Raw genomic sequence first — 18,115 nt, 5'->3', positions numbered from 1 at the left:
TTTTTAAATTTGCTAAACAAAATTGTAAACAATTGGAAGTTACAAATTTTGAAGATTTATTTTTTTTCCCCCCATTTTTATCTTGAAATATTGTAGGTCTCTCACCTAGCCCCATGTAAAGCACTGAAATAATTTAATCTTTTCCTCAATGTAGCCAATTCTCTTTGCAATTGGATGCAAATAAATATTTCCTAACAAATCTTGCACTTATGTCTCAAAGGCTGCCTAATTGATTCCTTTTTTTCTTTAACATATAAGGGGATGCCATATTCAATGTTAAAATGCTTTTTCTTATGCCAAAATTAATACACCGAGCCAATTGAAGATCGGTTCATAGGTGCCATCAAATCATTGGTATGTTTGAGCATCCTGAGCAGCAACACTGGCTCAACTAAAGGTGCGAGTTTGGGGTGGTATTGATTGTCAAACCAAGGGCAGGTGAGGGGAGTTTTTGGGACACATGTTAGAATAGAGACATGATTTTTGTAATTCCATTTGTTGACTCTTTCAGCATACTGATAGGATATTAGTTGATAAATATGCAAAGCCTATTTATGAGGTGTAAGGAGATTCAGCAAATTCTCATACATCTTTAGTAGTCATAAATGATATTTTTTCATGACTGAAAGGACTTCAATGAATTGGACCAGGCCTGTGTAACAGCATTTCAAAAAGTGCTATTAATTTGGATTTTGTTTCAAAAGTACTTTTAAGTATACTGAAACTGGTACTATGGAATATTTTGTCTTGATTGTTTCCTTATAGATTACAGGCTTTTCAATGTGTCAACCTAGTTGTATCTATACTTCATTTAAACTACAGTGTTTGCTAATGCTTTAGGATTTAATGCCAGTAAGGGAAACAATGCCTTTAACACACAAAATCACTAAATTTCCCTAATGATACAAAAGTGCTTAATCCATAATGACTCATTTTTATTAACTGTGTAATTCTACACTGCTTGATCTACTGAAAAGTCTTGTTTCCAAATAAACTCAGCAAAATATTTGTTGCCTTGTTCGCAGCTATCAGCACATGTGTAGATTGCCGCGGTTCCCCAGTCTATGCTGGCATCTGTTCTATCCACTTTGAGGTGATTAAGCAACTGAGGCATGATCTGAAAGATGCAGTGACAAACATAGAAACATAAGTAGAGAGCATATCAGTGAAAATTTTCATTTCATAAAAAAATCAAATCTTAAATCAAGGAGTGCCACATTTATGCATGACGGTGTACTTTACCTGAAATTCAAAAACACGTTTAGCACCACATGGACATTTTGGAATGTCCTCCTCATGTGGCACATGTTCAGACGACACCCAAAGAGGAATCCCTCCTTTACAATACCGCAAAACCTTAATGAAAATCAGAGGTTTAACAATATATCAGATGTAAGCCATTTGTAGCCTTTGCTCTTACTCGATTACAGGAAAATCTATGACCTATCTGACCGCAATAAAAGTCTAAAGAACAGCAGTGGTTCACCCAAAAATGAAAATTCTCATCAGTTATTCATCCTCATGCAATCCCAGATGTGTATGTCTGTCTTCTGAATATCTCAGCACTGTTGGGCCATAAAATCAAGTGAAAGGCGGCCAGAACTTTGAAGGTCCAAAAAGCACAAATGAAGCATAAAAATAATCCATATGACTCCAGTTGTTAAATCCATGTCTTCAGGAAGTGATGATATATGTGTGGGTGAGAAACAAATAAAAATGTAAGTCCTTTATAAACTATCCTCTCTACCTTGTACAGTACAAGCATACAAAATATGAATCATCAAAAACAAAAGAATGTGAAACCGGAGATTTATTTAAAAGAAAAAAAGGGGGGCTTAAATATGGATCTGTTTCTCACCCACAACTATCATATTGCTTCTGAAGATATAGATTTAACCACTGGAGTCTTATGGATTACTTTTATGCTGCCTTTATTTTTATGCTGATTTTTGAGCTTCAAAGATCTGGCCACAATTCACTTGCATTGTATCCAGAGATATACTACAGAGCTGAGATATTCTTCCAAAAAAAATCATTTGTTTTCTGCAGACATAAGAAAATCAAACATCTGGGATGGCATGAGGGTGAGTTAATGATGAGAATTTAAATTTTTGGGTGAACTATCCCAAAAATAGTTCATTTTTATACTTTAGTACTCTCACCTGTTGTGGCTCATGATAAATGCGCTCCTTAAACTTCTGAAACACTTTCGATTCCTGTGTTTCATGGAAAGCCATACTCTCTAGCTCACTTTCTTCCAAACCTGTGAGGGTAAATTAATATTGTGAAAGACAAGTCAGTCAAAATGTTAAGCTGTGTAACATCTTTCCTGAAATGTATACCATTATTTAAGCACGCCACGTCCACCCGATCCAGACAGTGAGATTCATGGGGTTTCTCTTTTGCTGGAAGCTCTTCTGGTTCAGTAACCAGCTCCCACTCAGGAAACAAAAATGAATTGGGCTCCTCTGAGTTTTGAGAAACTGTATAAATATGTAGAAAACACAGATATAGATTAAATCAGTATTTTCCTGTTGTTTTTATTCCAATAAAATAAGAGATCTGGTCATTACTGGTTGTTTGCTGGGCAGGATCTTGCATAAAGTAATGCACTGCCACAAAGTGTCATATTTATCTTTCAGTATATCTGCATTCACTCACCCTCATTTGCACATTCTTTCTTGTGATGGTGTTTCCAGTCAATGGTCTGATGCTCTTTGCAGCAATATGTGACAGAGTGACAACGAGAACAGGCTTTCTGTCCGAGACAACCACACAGCCTGCACAATTTGAGGCCTGTGACCAGAACCTGATGATCTTCCACTTGGTGCACTGGCTTCTCATCAGGAGGAGGATCAAAGGGGTAAAAGTCATTTTTCCTAGGCAACTGACATCTGAACACTGGGTTTAGGGACAGTAAAGAAAACAAGGCTTTATACAGGTGTTCTGGAGATACTTGATTATTGAGGTTTAGATTAAAACTAAATAAATTATAGAAAAGATGAGAAAACACCAAAATTAAGTCTTTAATGAAAGAGTACAAACACTAAAATATAATTATCAGAATATTAAATATGACTGGTCAAATACATTGTTAACAGTTCGAAAATATAGTAGGATGTGCTCAACATAATATGTTGACAGCCTATGGATTACCTTTAAAACAGTTGTTGTCATTTCCAGTAAAACAGGCTGGTGTCTTGCAGCAGAACACAAAGAGTGTTCTGTGAAAACATCGATCAGATCCAGTAATTGGTGCATACACCTGCAGAAGAAACACTGTTGGCAGTTTGCATTTCTCACACAGTAACTCGGAAACACTTGGCAAATCCACCTGGCTCAACCACGCGGGTCTCCCTCCGACTTTACTTGGAAACTGTTTACTAAGGAGCTGCCATGATTCTGCCTCCTCTACGAAGCCCAACACTACTTCACGTGTTGCTTCAGACTCCTTGACTATATTAGCAGCCATAGATCAAACTACTTTGACATGCACAAAGCAAAAGGATTAAGACTCATGCGCGGATGAGTGTTCATCTGAGATAGGGGCTCGGGTTAGACAAGAGCTGCGAAGAGCGTTCCACTTAAAAAGCACAGTAAGAGCAATATTTTATGGACTAATATGTGACTCATAGGAACATGATATGAATGAACGATATTCGTTATTAACTAGAATTAAAACTTGTGTTGTTCTTGAGGGAATTTCGAATCTGATTTCTAGTGACTTTTGAGTTCAGCGTTTGTCCAATAGATGGCGTATTTGTGATAAAATTCAGTTAAATTCCTTGTTTTCAATTTATTTATCAAACATGCATAATGGACTTAGAATCTGGATAATTTCATTAACTCAGGCTAACAGAAATTACGTAAATTGTGGTCCTAATTTATATATAAAACGTCTTATTATTTTGTTTTAAAAATGCCTTAAAACAAAACCATTATTACCTTTCAAAAATAATTGTGGCGTTATTGTGAATGCTAGAAATTATTTAAGCATGACTGATTTTTATTATTATTAAAGAATATAATTAGTAAGACATTTTTGTAGTTTTTGTGTGATTTTAAATTTTCTTTTTAGAAGGGGTTCCTTTTTTGGAGGGGGATTTGTCTTTATTTTTTGTAATGTCTTGTTGTAACTGTGGCTTATATGGGAGAAAAAAACTTCCAAAGTATTAAACATTTGTATTTTTGGTTATTGAAAATGCTATAAATTTGTTTAAGCATGAATTCTATTTTTTTAATTTATTTTTTATTAAAAAATATAATTAGTGAGAAGACCTCAATTATTTTGTTTTTAAAAGTGTTTTAGAAAAAGAGCTGCGACGAGCGTTCTGCTTTAAAGGATAGTTCACCCATAAATGATCATTTTCTCATCTTTTACTCATGCCATCCCTGATGTGTATGACTTTCTTTCATCTTTTGAACACAAACGAAGATTTTTAGAAGAATATCTTGCCTCTGTAGGTCCATATAATGCAAGTGAATGGTGATCAAAACTTTGAAGGTCCGAAAAAGACATAAAGGCAGCATAAACAAAATCCATAAGACTCCACTGGTTAAATCCATATATTCAGAAGCTTTTTGATAGGCCTATGTGTGGGTGAGAAACAGATAAATATTTAAGTAATTTTACTATGAATCTACACTTTCACTTCCACATTCTTCTTTTTTATGACTCTCATTATTCGTGCATATTGCCACCTACTGGGTAAGGGGGAGGATTTATAGTAAAAAAGGACTTAAATATTGACCTGTTTCTCACCCACACCTATCATATCACTTTTGAAGACATGGATATTAGTAGGGTGAGTAAATAATGAGATTGGGTGAACTATATCACTTTAAGAAGCACATTAAGAGCAATATTTCATGACAATCATTAATATGTGACTCATATAAGTTATATGCATTACTAATAGGCATATTCTTTATTAATTCATTAAAACGTTTTTTTTTTTGTTATTGAGGGATTTTAAAATCTTATTTCTACTGACTTTTACGTTTACGTTTGTCCAATAGATGGCGTATTTGTGTTAAAATTAAATTGTAGTCAATATTTATTGGTTTAACATGCATAATTGTCTTAATATCTCGATGATTTATATTTTTTTAGTAATAATATTAATAATTGTGTTTTTATTAAAAAATATATTTTGGGGAAAATGTATATATGTAAGCGCCATAAAACAAAACCATTATTACCTATATTTAAAAAAAGAAGTCTGTGGTTATTTTAATGCTATAGTAATTATTTAAGCATGACTTTTATTTAAAAGTATTCACTTTTACTACAAACATTCACGAGAAGCTCATTTTCAAATTGATATCCATTGGGATAAATCAAGTGTCCATATTTAAACGAATGCTTAATCAAACTAATAAGTGGACAACTTAAAGAAATTACGAGATGCTTGAATTCCTGCCCTTCAGTCTGTCAATAATCTATGGATTTAGACCACTTTTATGTTCACTTCAGTTGTAATAGGATATTTGTTCACTTTTCAATCACACAGTTATTTTTTGAGAACCTGGTCAAGTTGTCAAGTATGACAACAGGTCTCTGAACAACTCATAGTGGATGATGTCATAGGCTTTGTCTCACACAGCCAGTGAGCTGCCTTCCTAAACAACAGCGTGTTTGCCATCATCATAATCATCATCATCATCACACTTGGAGCAGCGGACACGAAACCGCCTGTGATGCTCAAAATGCAGCACTCGCTAAGGGGTTAAAAATGCTGTCTAGGTAGACAGCTCACTGGGCTTTGTGACACAACCAGTCATGGTTTTTGGGAGTAAAGTGCCTCGGTCAGTTAGTTTTAGAGAGGGCGGAGAAGAGCTCGCCTCATGAGAGCATAACGTCAGTGAATGTGTGGGACTCGTATTTATTTTTGTTTCAGAGTTATTATGTTTTACCTCCATATAATCCAAACAATTCTTGATTTGAAATGTGGCTGTAAGCGGACTGTTTTTCCTTATCAATGTAAACCGTTGTAAAACCGGAGACTCCGCTCTCTCATTCAGAAGTGAGAAGTCAGATGGATTGCTAAAACTGGCGTTCAAACTTCTGGAAAGTCAGTGTTTTCAGAGATGCCTCCGCAGGGAGGTAGAGAATATAAGCCTGTTCCAGGTACGGTTGTACCTCCGGTACCCCCGAGAAGATTCAGGGGCAGAGATTTGTCATCAGCGGTAAAGAGCCGTTTCGGGTCCGCAGTGGATCGCCGGGTGAAGTGCGTGCTGGTCGGTGATGGTGCAGTGGGGAAAACTAGTCTCATTGTGAGCTATACCACCAATGGATATCCCACTGAGTATGTTCCAACAGCTTTTGACAATTTTGCAGGTAAATACCACTCCAACTTCTGTAAACAATAGTGAAACTGTATAAAGATAAAAAAAATAAAAAAGACTTTTCTTTTGGAAAATAATGTATTATTAATTTATGTTCATTTATAAGTCTCCCACATAATGAAGTATGATACTCCAAGAGAATTGATTGTAGTTTACCACTGACCTAATTTAATGTATCATGTGGCCACGTAATTGTTGACTGTCTGATGTTTTTGTGATGTTTCAGTTTTTCTAAGGCCAGCGAGTTCAGTTGGCACGTGCAATTTCAGTCTAATTAAAGGAACATTCTGTCTTCAATACAAGTTAAGCTCAATCGACAGAATATGTGGCATAATATTGATTACCACAAAAATGATTTTGACTTGTCTCCTTATTTATTATTTAATTTATTTATTATTTTATTTATTATTTTGACTCCTTTTCTTAAAAAAATCTTGGTTCCAGTGAGGCACTTACAATGGAAGTGAATGGGGTGAATCTGTAAACGTTAAAATACTCACTGTTTCAAAAGTATAGCCATCAACATGCATGCTAACTTGATTTTAGTGTGATAAAATCACCTTTTCAGTGTAAAGTTATATCCACTTTTACAACTTCGTTGCCATGACGATATAATGTCATCAAACCCTAAAATTATTAATAAATCAACTTAACAGCTCAAATAACACATGAGTTTTAATATAAGAATCAATTTAAGTGCTTTTATAAACATATAAGCTTCAAAATTCTGCCTTTAAACCCTCCAAAATTTTGCCCCATGCCATTGTAAGTGCCTCATTGAAACCTCTGTCTTTTTTTTTAAAGAAAAGGGGGGATGATTCGAAATAATTTTTTGTAGTAATCAATTTTATGCCGCAAATGATGTCGACTGAGCTTAACTTGTATTAAACCCAGAATATACCTTTAATCACAGTCTGTGTGTCTTAATAATACATTATTATTAAGAAAGGCGTCAAATGTCAAATTCTATCTGTTCCCCTTTGCAGCGGTTGTAGCTGTGGATGGCAAGCCAGTGAAACTTCAGCTTTGTGACACTGCGGGTCAGGTCAGTCCAGCAAACCATCTCAGCACCAACAGACCAAATCAAACCACCTCTCATATACATTGAAGACAGCGCAGGTTCATGTCTACGGTGTCATTGTATAGAGATGATGACACATTGTTTGCACAAAAGCATGCTGGTTGTAGCTCTCTGGTCTTGAATGGAAAAAGCCAGCACATTGGTTTAATCTAAAGAGGAAGACTAACTAGTGGTAAATCCTGAGTCATGTTCTAATTAGTCATATGGAAGGTTATCTGTAAGATAAGGGAGGGGGGACAAGAGTGAAAGTGATTCAGTGTTGTTTTGCTTACTCGTGTTAAAGGTTTCTGGTAAAGTTCAGATGGAGTTTACAGTCCAGAAACGTAAGGATGAGTATGCTTCATCCTATGGGAACACACTATAGGGCTAAAGGTTAGTGGAATACGTATGTCTCTCCCTTTTTGGGAGGGTTAAACCAGCTCTAGGGGATCACAAATGGGAAGCAGTCTAATTGTGATGAATTGGACCTGATCCGAGTGAAAGGGAGACCTACTTTCAGCTGAGGTACAGCTGGGGCTAGTCACTGGAAACGTGAGATCAGAGTGTTTTTGAAGATTTTAGCAAGCTAAGGAGAGACTCTGAAGGGAGGAAAGCCAAGAGAGATTCAGATCAGCCCTGTTTAGGCTTGTGGAGAAGGGGGAGGAAGAGAAAGAGAGAGCAACAGACAGCGGAAAAGTACATTTAGTTAATGCAGTATATACAGAGTATTTAAAAGAATCCCAACATACCCTGCTGTAACTACATTTTAAGTTGTCTTGCTGGTCTTAGCTGGTTTCAAATGATCTAACTGGTCTCCCAGCCTGTTCTAGTTGGTCTTTGTCTGACCAGCTGAGAAGTTTCCAAAACCCATCTTAAACAAGCATACAGACCAGTCTGGGATACAAGCTGGTTCGAGCTGAGAGAAAGGCTATGTAATATCCTATTACAACTGAAGTGAACAAAAAAGTGGTCTGAATCCATTTAAAGTTGAGAAAAAAAAAATGTGCAAAGAGAACTGGCTTCTTTTCATGGACTTACTATTAATTTTGATGCTGCATTATCCAGCAGACTATTTAAAAATAAAGTTTTTCTTAACAGGCTACACATTTTTTATGTAATAATAATTGTTTTCTCTGTTTTTAATTAAATAACATATAGATAGATGTTTGTGTTGCTTTATATATACAAGAGTACCCCCAATCAGTTCTACACAGTGAGGTATAAATATTCTAAACTGATAAAGTAAAAAACAATCGTATCGATCGGGGTCGGTATTTGCCGATAAAGAGAGTTCAGATGTCAAAATCCGTTTGGGAGAGAAAAAGTGGTATCGTTGCATCCCAACTGGGAAAAGCATAAAACAAACAGCAATTATTTTTCAGTCACATAAAACACACACAAACGTACTTGCATATATGCACACAGGTATATAAATTCTGGTGTTGGACAGGATTGTTTTCATGGGTTAGGATGTATCCAATTAACTAATATGAGAGGGGCTGTGGCGTATCAACAGGAACCAAGCTGGAGACTCAAAGGGGGAGTCAAAGAGATGGAATGCAGCTGTAATAAACAACAGATTTTATTTTTGTGTTGCAGACTTTATCGCTCACGCTGCTGACATCACATAAGCATCATAAGCATGACTTGGAAATAGTGAATTTGAATAGATTCAAGGACAAATACTCTAGATAAGCCTGTTTATTTGTTTGACAGTCATGACAGCATGAATTCAGATTACACAAAAGTACAAATGCATATTCTGATAATACTTTTCTGTATGGAAAATCTGTATCAAATCAAGATGTCAAAGCAAATATTTTTTGCTGTATAGAGGAATTTAAAAATCTAACAATTGTCTGTCATCATCAGAAGTGCTGTTGTACTGAATATCAGCTGATATTCTGTATGATAGCATGATTGGTAGTGTGATATTGCTTTTATATTGCAGTTTTAAAAGGGTGATTCTCACAAAACCTGTCCAGAAAATGTCCCGGTGCTATTTTATTTTTAAAATAATAAAGAGATAGAAATTATATTTTGGACACAGAAAATAAAGACTATTTTAGGGTCATAATTTTGTTTGTATTTTTTACAGTTTAACATTATTTTCATGATAGATATTCACATTTTAACCCCCAATTCCCATTACTGCAACATTTAAAGATGTATTTATACATCTTTTGGGACTGCCTTAATTTTTTCTGATTTTAGTTAATACAATATTTGGACAACAGCAAAAAAAATTATAATAATAATGTGTTACTGTAATGAAAATTATATAATTGAAAACAATGGGAAAAGTAAATGTAAAGCATCAGGGTGCATTACGGCAATTACAGTTGCCGGGTGGGGGTATGTGCTTATGTATCCTGAAAATAATTTCACAATGCAAAAAATCTTAATGGTCCTAAATATTACTATCATTGTAGTTATGCAAAAAATAATCCCATTGTTATTATTATTTGATTTGGGGTTAAATATTACCAGGACATTTTCCTGACAGGTTTTGTTAGAATTACCCATAAACAAAAAGTTAATTCTGAGTTGATTTTGGATAGACTGACAGCAGTACAAACACAGACAAGCACGTTATAAAAACAGTGAAGCATCCCAAGGTTTTTATACTAAATAGATTAGAGGACTGGAACTAATGGTTGTGTAATGAATATTATAAAGGTTAATGTAAAAGAAAACTTGACATAATTAAATTGAGACTGCTGAACAGAAACCCACAGGAGCTGTTCACACATTTAACTACTTTCAGTAATCCAAAACAACAAGTGATTTTGTTCTCCTATATGCATAACATTGATGTTTATCACTACTGATTCTTTCGTTACTCTGGGCAGGATGAGTTTGACAAGCTACGGCCGCTGTGTTACACCAATGCTGACGTCTTCCTGCTCTGCTTCAGTGTGGTAAGTCCCACCTCCTTCCAGAATGTGAGGGAGAAGTGGGTGCCTGAGATCCGTCGGCACTGCCCGAAGGCACCTATACTGCTGGTAGGCACTCAAGGTGACCTCCGGCAAGATGTCAAAGTGCTTATCCAGCTTGCGAAATATAAAGAGCGTCCAGTGGACACCCAAGAAGCCTGCTTATGTGCTGAAGAAATGCAGGCTGTCTCATATATGGAGTGCTCAGCACTCACCCAGAAGAACCTCAAGGAGGTGTTTGACACAGCCATAGTGGCCAGCATCCAGTACTCTGACAGCCAGCAGAAAAGACTGAAGAAGCGCACGCCTGATAAAATGAAGAATCTCTCCAAGTCTTGGTGGAAAAAATACTGCTGTCTGGCATAGAAGAAAAATGTTTTTGTTTTTGTGGACGCGGTTTGATTAGAACTTGCTTTTTAAAAATACAAATGGAAACAAATCTATCTGCTTTAGTGGATTAACTGGAGCAGAGGTGGTCATGAGACATTGAAGAGGACATAATCTGTAGAAAAAATCTGTTATCTTTTTTGTCTTAAAAAATGGAATGATTCATAGCCAGCAGTTTCCAAGCCATCTGCTACAATGGACAAAAGAATTTCACTGTACACTTGAAGATCTGTTCTACTTTTGGAAAATTCCAGTTTAACCTCAAATGGTCATTTGAACAATTCAGGGTAGGAGTCATCTGTCTGTCTTTACCTTATCTCCTGTTGAGGAGGGTTTAAGTGGACTTAAGAGCTGCCTTATTACTACAGATCAAATTAGACTACCACCTTTCCAGAACTGCACTCCTCCATCCAAGTTTCGCTACACTGTAAGAAGCAAAGACCACCTTGATCAATTTCAACAAAGCCTAGTGTTGGTGTTTTAACGTTCTACATTTCTATAAACCCACAAAGAATTCCTTATTACTTACATGAACAGTATAACTTGTTGTATGTTCTGTCATGTATTTGTCAAAGCATTAAAGGGATAGTTCAATCAAAAATTAAAATTGTCTCATCATTAACTCACCCTCATGCCATCCCAGATGTTTATGTTTTTCTTACTTCTGCTGAACACAAAGATTTTTAAAAGAATATTTGAGTTCTTTCAGAATGTGAAAGTGGATATTTATAGTAAAAAAGGACTTAAATATTGATCTGTGTGGCAGGGCGGAGGGCGGGGCCGGGTCGTGATCCTACGCACCCAGTCCCGTATTAAGCTAATCAAGCCTCCGAGGTATAAAGGTCGACTGCAGGGTGTCGTGCGGGAGAGAGAGATCGTTGACGATCCCTTCTAAAGACATAAGATTTAACTACTGGAGTAGTATAATTACTTTTATGCTGCATTTATATGCTTTTTGGAGCTCGAAAGGTCTGGTCACCATTCACTTGCATTGTATGGACCTACAGAGCTGAAATATTCTTCTAAAAATCTTTATTTGTCTTCTTGCTGAAGAAAGAAAGTCATAGACATCTGGGATGGCGTGAGGGTGAGTAAATTAGAGAATTTTCATTTTTGGGAGAACTATCCCTTTAATTGTTATCTAGATTAAAAGCAGATGTTTGGGCACACTGTCAACTTGACATCACTGACATGTATTTGGTTGTGCTGTTAGGGTGAATGATAGTCAATTTTAGAGTCAGCAAGACACTGGGACATCTCTCCAGGCTCTCTTGTTTACATTTGGAGTTAAGTCCACACCCAAACATGCTGTGAGGTCAGGGCATTTGTAAGTGCAAGTAGACTTAGTTGGCCAGTTGGACTGTATATCTGGTCATTGAACCTGGAGTTTCATCAACAACACAATGTTTTGGGATAAGCGATTCAGTTCAGGTTCAACAAAGTTGAAATCTGTTGGACACAGATGTACTTAAGTATTTGTATTTATACATTGTTCATTCATTTGAGATGACAGACTAACCAACACAAATTTGTTTCCACATTTTCAACTGGGAATTACAGACCAGTGGTCATCATTTCTTTCTAATTACTTCCCATTAAAATAAATGAAAAAAAAGAAGTTATTATTACATCTACATTCCAGACTCTTCATGGCAATGCGATTTATACCATTTTTTTATGTCAAAATTGTCACAGAAAATCTTTTAATGTAAGAAAATTGTCTATAGTTCTAGATGTGTGTTTGTTTCCATAAAAAACAACAATGTCCTCCACATCATACTTTGATAAACGTTATGGTCCTATCATTGAAGAAAGTCTTTATAACATTTGTGTTGGATTGTTCCAGGACAAATTACACTTTATATCAAGCTTTCACATCAGATGAACTGGAAAAGTCATCTGCTGCTATGCGATATGTGATCAAGTGCAAAGTGAATGACAGTAATAAAAAGTTAATGGTTCACTACATAAGCTGGGGTAGATGTTGAAGAATTACTGCATCACTAGTGGCAAACATTTTCCTTCATGAGCACCAAATGAACCCTGAATTAACAGAGATACAGTAATTGCTCACAGTTCTTTGTATGCCACTTTTAGTGTTAGATTATGCCTGATCCTGCTAAAAAAGACCAGCTTACACCAGCATCACTTTACATTATTTTAGTCTTTCTTTTTTTTTCAGTAAAAAACATTCTTCTAACAATATAAATTTACTTGAGAAGAAAAATTACAAGATATTTGGATATTTGATAACAAAATCTACTAATGTTTATGCTTAAAACAAGTTTATTTTTCTTACCCCATTGACAAATAGTTTTTCTTGTTTTAAGAATAAACCCTAATTATGAGTTATGTTACATTTCTCTGTAGCTGCTGATTCTGAAGGTGTAAGCTTTTTGACCATGGAATTCTCGCTGTTTAGTCTAGTTACGATGTCTGGTTGGGACACCATCACCCAAAACACAACATACTGTAAGCTGGTATCTTTTCAGCAGGGGATTGTGGCAAAGTGTTTAAAGAGTGTTGAGACTGTTGAAAGTAAGTGGCTCTCAGCAAGTGATTATAGTCCTGTAAACTGCAAGTGTTGAAGGTGATGGCATAATGTGAGTTGTACCCCCAAATCAAACAATCATATTGGTCAGAAAACAAACTATGTAATGTGATGTTGTGGAAAGGATAGGCATGCTGTAAACAGTACATTGTAGTTAATCATTTATCAAAAAATATATTTGTGGTCATATAATGTGAATTTCAGAATTACATATGTTGAAACAATACATGTAGTTTACAATACATTTATTTACTTAAACATTGTTCTAAACCTGTATGACTTACTGTTTTCTATGAAACAATGAACACAGAATTTTCTCTTGTCAGTGAACAATCCCTTTTTAGTTCAGACTGACCGAACCATATGAGTGCTACAGTGCTGTATACTTTCAGGGAAAGATCAATAGCTTGGTCAGAGATTTTTGACAAGTAGCCAAATGTTCACTTCAAACAGATGCTATTTGTTTATTCACTGATTTTTTTGTGCATGTGAGTTGCATTGCAGTGATGTATATTTACTTTGTGAGTGAGCTCATTGCTGCAGCGTCCCACCAGACGGAACTGTTCAGGATCTGGTGGTAGTTCAGATGAAACTGACATGTAATAACAGACATGCCTGTAGGTTATCTTTCACAAAATAAATATACTTTTCTTTTTGTACTCTTTGTCTGTGCATCTTCTTTTACTGTGTTAATTTTCCTGGAATATGCTTTCAATAAAAAGCCATTCATGGCTTTGTAGCACAGATATAGGGGATGATTTTATAATCTCAATGCTTTTTATAGTTAATGCTTTGTAAACACACTCTTGCATTGCAGGCGTAGCCATGTCTGTCCAATACCAGGTTATGTACCATTCACTGTCTGATGTTGCATGTGGTCTTATCATTCCTAATAAGAAAATCCACACAATCACTGACAGCTAGTTAGCAATCAAGTAATGCCTTGGCCAAGAGAATCACAGATAAATTAATGTTAATCAAAAAGCCATGGATATTCTATACGGTTTTAAAACCTTAGTGTACTGTAAATAGGCTGGACTAGAGCTGCAGGCATTGCAATGAATGTGAGCAAGAATTCTTCTGAATTTGGAAAAAGCTGTTATGGTAGTTGCTCTGTGATGTCTTTGACAGTTGGGCTATGGTTGTATGTTTTATCTGGCTTTAAATCACATTTCCACAATCACTCAAGACAATTAAAGTGGCGTCTGGGTTCATTAGTTCTATTGAGCTGCTTTCTTCAACAGCTGAAATGCTGCCTAAACTGGTTACAATGACATATTTGGGCCACTTTATAAAATTGCTTCATACTGCATTTTTCTGTGTGGCAGATGAACAAAGAAAAACATCATCTTTCAGTCCTCTCTACCAAAAGATCTCATGCTGAAATAGCCTTTAACATTTGGGCTAGAATGAATCAAACATTACAGGCTGCACTGATTAGATTTTGTTAGCTCATCTGTAGCTCCAGTGGATGAGTTCCATAAAATATCCACAGCTGAAACAGATCTGGAAATCAGTGTCCACTGATGGACGATATTAAAACCACTGTCAACACTATGGTAGAGACATTTCACCTCATCAAACCTATGATGACAGCAAGTAGGTGAAATATGAATCATCTTGTTTTTGTTAGCAATTTTTGTGTTCTGCCATCGGAGTCTATTACATCCAATAAAACAGTTTGGAGGAAAGTTGTGAAACTTGGTGCATGGATTGGGAAGGATCTGAATCTTCCCCTGGCCAATTTTGGGGTATCCAAGTCAAAATCTTTAGGACCACCATCAGATCAAAATTGGACTTTTCTTCAATTGCTTCATTCTAGAAAAATAATAACAATGATAATGTTTCTTCTGCTGCTTTCAGTCCTGACTCCAAGTTGGCTGAATCTGGTGTTCGCTTACTGCCATCTTGATCTTTCCAAATCATACAATATGTTTTTGAATATTCTTTCTTGCTACTCCTACAAATCTTGTACACCAAATTTGCCTCAGATGATCTTTTGATTTTTCACAGAAGTCACTGAATAAGATCCTGACAATTGTTTTTGCAATTGTTACAAAAAAAATATGTGACTGTGGTGAAGTTTTTGCACTATGATCTTATGTGATTTCTTAAAGGTGCTCTTGGGTTTAAACTGACACCCAGCGGCTTGGAAGCAGCATTATTCAAATGCAATAGTTTTCAGTTTTTGATGCCATTGTAGAAATTCACAATTCACAGACATGATTCATTTAATCCCTGAGTGAAAGGGTCTAATAATTTTCTGAGATTAAGCCAGTAGTATTCAGCTGGTCTGTGATTCTAACATGGCAGCCCCCATAAGGGGAACCTCTCCATGTAGAATAAAACAGCTTTTATAAGGTTACTGATATCACCGGAGTGCTTCATCAGTGCTTTCAATTTTATACATGTTTCAAAATATCAATTAATTTCTTTAGAAGTAAAACATTAAAAAAAAATTACTGAGCGCAAAACCAGCTTCCCTTCCCTAATCCTTAAACCTAACAAATACTTTCATAAAAAAAAACAAACGTGACATGAAATACAAAATTGCTGGAGAAACCACATAATTTTGTAATGCTTCTATGACTCTTTTGCTTCACATGTCGGCGTGCATCGCAAGTGCAACATTCTATCACATATGCTACTGCGCAATTTGTTCACATATTTCGTTATGTAATGCAAACCTAAAAATGTATCGCCTTATAAGTCATGCTCTGTAGTAGGTGTTTGAAATGTTATTAGATGACGTGAGGATCAGTGCAAAATGTAATTATAAAAAATAATAATCTGCCGTTTTACACGTGATTTGTGTGAAAGTAAATGAAATTCATTATTCTTTTACCACCTCTATTGGTCATTTCACCAAGAAACTGTGGCAATATATAATACGAGCCGTGAAAATATAATTGTGCAAAAATGAAGGTATAGTTACGTGATTCTATGAGACCAGGTTGGTATTGCGGCCAAATGATTTTTTTGACAAAAAACAGAAATCATGCTGTATCTTGTCAACACTTTGTCCTATCCAAGTAAAACTTGCTGGGTGTCATTGATCAAAACTTTCATATTGATTGTTTGTATTCAAAACGTTTGACAAATCTTCTTGGCAATGCTCTTCTGCACGGACTCTGATGACACTTTGGCAACTGGCATGGCTATGTGGTACAGTGGGTAAAGCTCTGGCCTAGTACTCCAAAGGTTGTGTTTGAATCTCACCTAGGGTGGTATTCAAGTTATTCCTCAGTTGATCTTTGACTCTTAACAGTACGCTTACTCTAATGTCCATGCTACTTGGCTTTTATATACTGGGTATAAGTGGAGTATCATGAAACAGCAATACAAGATGCAGGAGGATTTGCCTCCCAGGGACTCCTGTCCAAGAAGGAAATGAGGGTAGGTCATATTCCACTGTGCTGACTTGAAAAAGGAAAGACAGGAAAAGAGCCGATCTGCTGGTCACAGATCTCTTTATCAGACAATCACAGTGCTGCTCTTTTTATTGCAGTCAGCTCACAGTTAATTATATGTCCTTTGCGGGTACATGTCATGCAATATAATCTCTTCACATCTTCCACATTTAAGGACATTCTTAGCAGAAATAAGAGTCAACTATGGAGTTTTTGTGAGGTGAATCAATCTTCTTTAATACTTGATATGTTTTCTCGAGACCTTGGGAAAATTCCTGCATTACTTCATTCAGTGACATCACCACACTAAGTAGCTCTGTTGAGTTATTAGTGTCCGTGCACACATTCATGCCAAACACAGTTAACAGAAATCTTTGCTGGCCTACATTGTGCTGTGACTGCTGACAATGCAGGTGAGGGTTAATTCAATCTACCAGCTACCCAAAATCTCTGAGTCTGGTAGCTTTTCCACTCGGCCTGATGCTTTGTGTGATTATGGGTCAGGACTGAAGCAAGAGCTGCGTGCCAATGTTAGGGCTCCCACAAAGAGCTAATCGCACTCTGAAATCCGGTCGTGAGGAATTCCAGAGTATCATGGTGTCTGAGAAAGCCATTGCCACGTCCCATGTAGCCAAGAAGCAATTTTCACCTACACCATTTTGAAAAGAAGAAAAACAACAGAGAAATCTCTTTCACAGATAATTTCTAACTCTTATGCAAAACTTTTGCTCCTATGGATAATTTGAGGTTACAGGGTTTACCTCAGAAATTCAGAACAATACAAACAAAATAAAACTAAATGAGGGTAATGACAGTGGAAGAAGGTAATTATACTGGATGCTAAAGCATACTTTAAGGAGGAGCAGGATGCTGATCTTAGGACAGGGGCGGACTGGCCATCGGGAGAACTGGGACTTTTCCCAGTGGGCCGGCTACAATATGCCAAAGGGGGCAGCGATATGCAAAAATGGACAGCGATACCCCCCACTCAACAACTTTTGGGCCAGATTCCCCCCCGCTCAACAACTTTTTGCCACTGTTTTTGGATGACTCATGACTGTTTGTGGCAAACAATTAAAGAACACAATAGAAAGAGCTCTATCACATCAGCTGTAGTTTTGAAAAAGTCATGGGACAGAATTACAATTTTGGTCAATCTACGTTATATAAAAGCAAATCTATTGTTTCTCTGGATATCCTTTATTGTGATATGTAACCACATATGTTCATGTGTGAACTGTGTTCATTTACTTAGTTTATCTCCTCAGTCACACTTTGTCCAGTAGTTTATCACTTATCCTCCAACAAGCAGCTGCTCATTGTAATGACAATATGTAAAATGCTACTTAAACTATATTTGGTTTGTTCATAAAGGTGTGCCTTGGCAATCATTATTACACTTAGTATAACTCCATCTAGGGCT

General features: G+C 36.3%; 2 protein-coding genes across 2 annotated transcripts; one reads left to right on the top strand and one right to left on the bottom strand.

The window, feature by feature from the left end:
* Window positions 1-946: 946 nt before the first annotated feature.
* Window positions 947-3,515, bottom strand: LOC127660926 (programmed cell death protein 2-like). Its single transcript, XM_052151414.1, has 6 exons — window positions 3,157-3,515; window positions 2,662-2,901; window positions 2,343-2,483; window positions 2,163-2,263; window positions 1,243-1,356; window positions 947-1,117 (listed from the first exon to the last, which is right to left on the bottom strand). The coding sequence occupies exons 1-6, from the start codon at window positions 3,470-3,472 to the stop codon at window positions 953-955; spliced, it is 1,077 nt and encodes a 358-aa protein (XP_052007374.1). The 5' UTR covers window positions 3,473-3,515; the 3' UTR covers window positions 947-952.
* A 2,146-nt stretch (window positions 3,516-5,661) lies between these two features.
* On the top strand, window positions 5,662-13,918 carry LOC127660929 (rho-related GTP-binding protein RhoU-like). The gene is made up of 3 exons (XM_052151418.1): window positions 5,662-6,340; window positions 7,335-7,393; window positions 10,261-13,918. The coding sequence occupies exons 1-3, from the start codon at window positions 6,091-6,093 to the stop codon at window positions 10,708-10,710; spliced, it is 759 nt and encodes a 252-aa protein (XP_052007378.1). The 5' UTR covers window positions 5,662-6,090; the 3' UTR covers window positions 10,711-13,918.
* Window positions 13,919-18,115: the final 4,197 nt, after the last annotated feature.

This window comes from Xyrauchen texanus, chromosome 20 (assembly GCF_025860055.1).
Source record: "Xyrauchen texanus isolate HMW12.3.18 chromosome 20, RBS_HiC_50CHRs, whole genome shotgun sequence".
NCBI lineage: Eukaryota > Metazoa > Chordata > Actinopteri > Cypriniformes > Catostomidae > Xyrauchen > Xyrauchen texanus.
The sequence above is the reverse complement of the archived record's forward strand: the minus strand, read 5'-3'. Positions and strand labels throughout refer to the sequence as shown.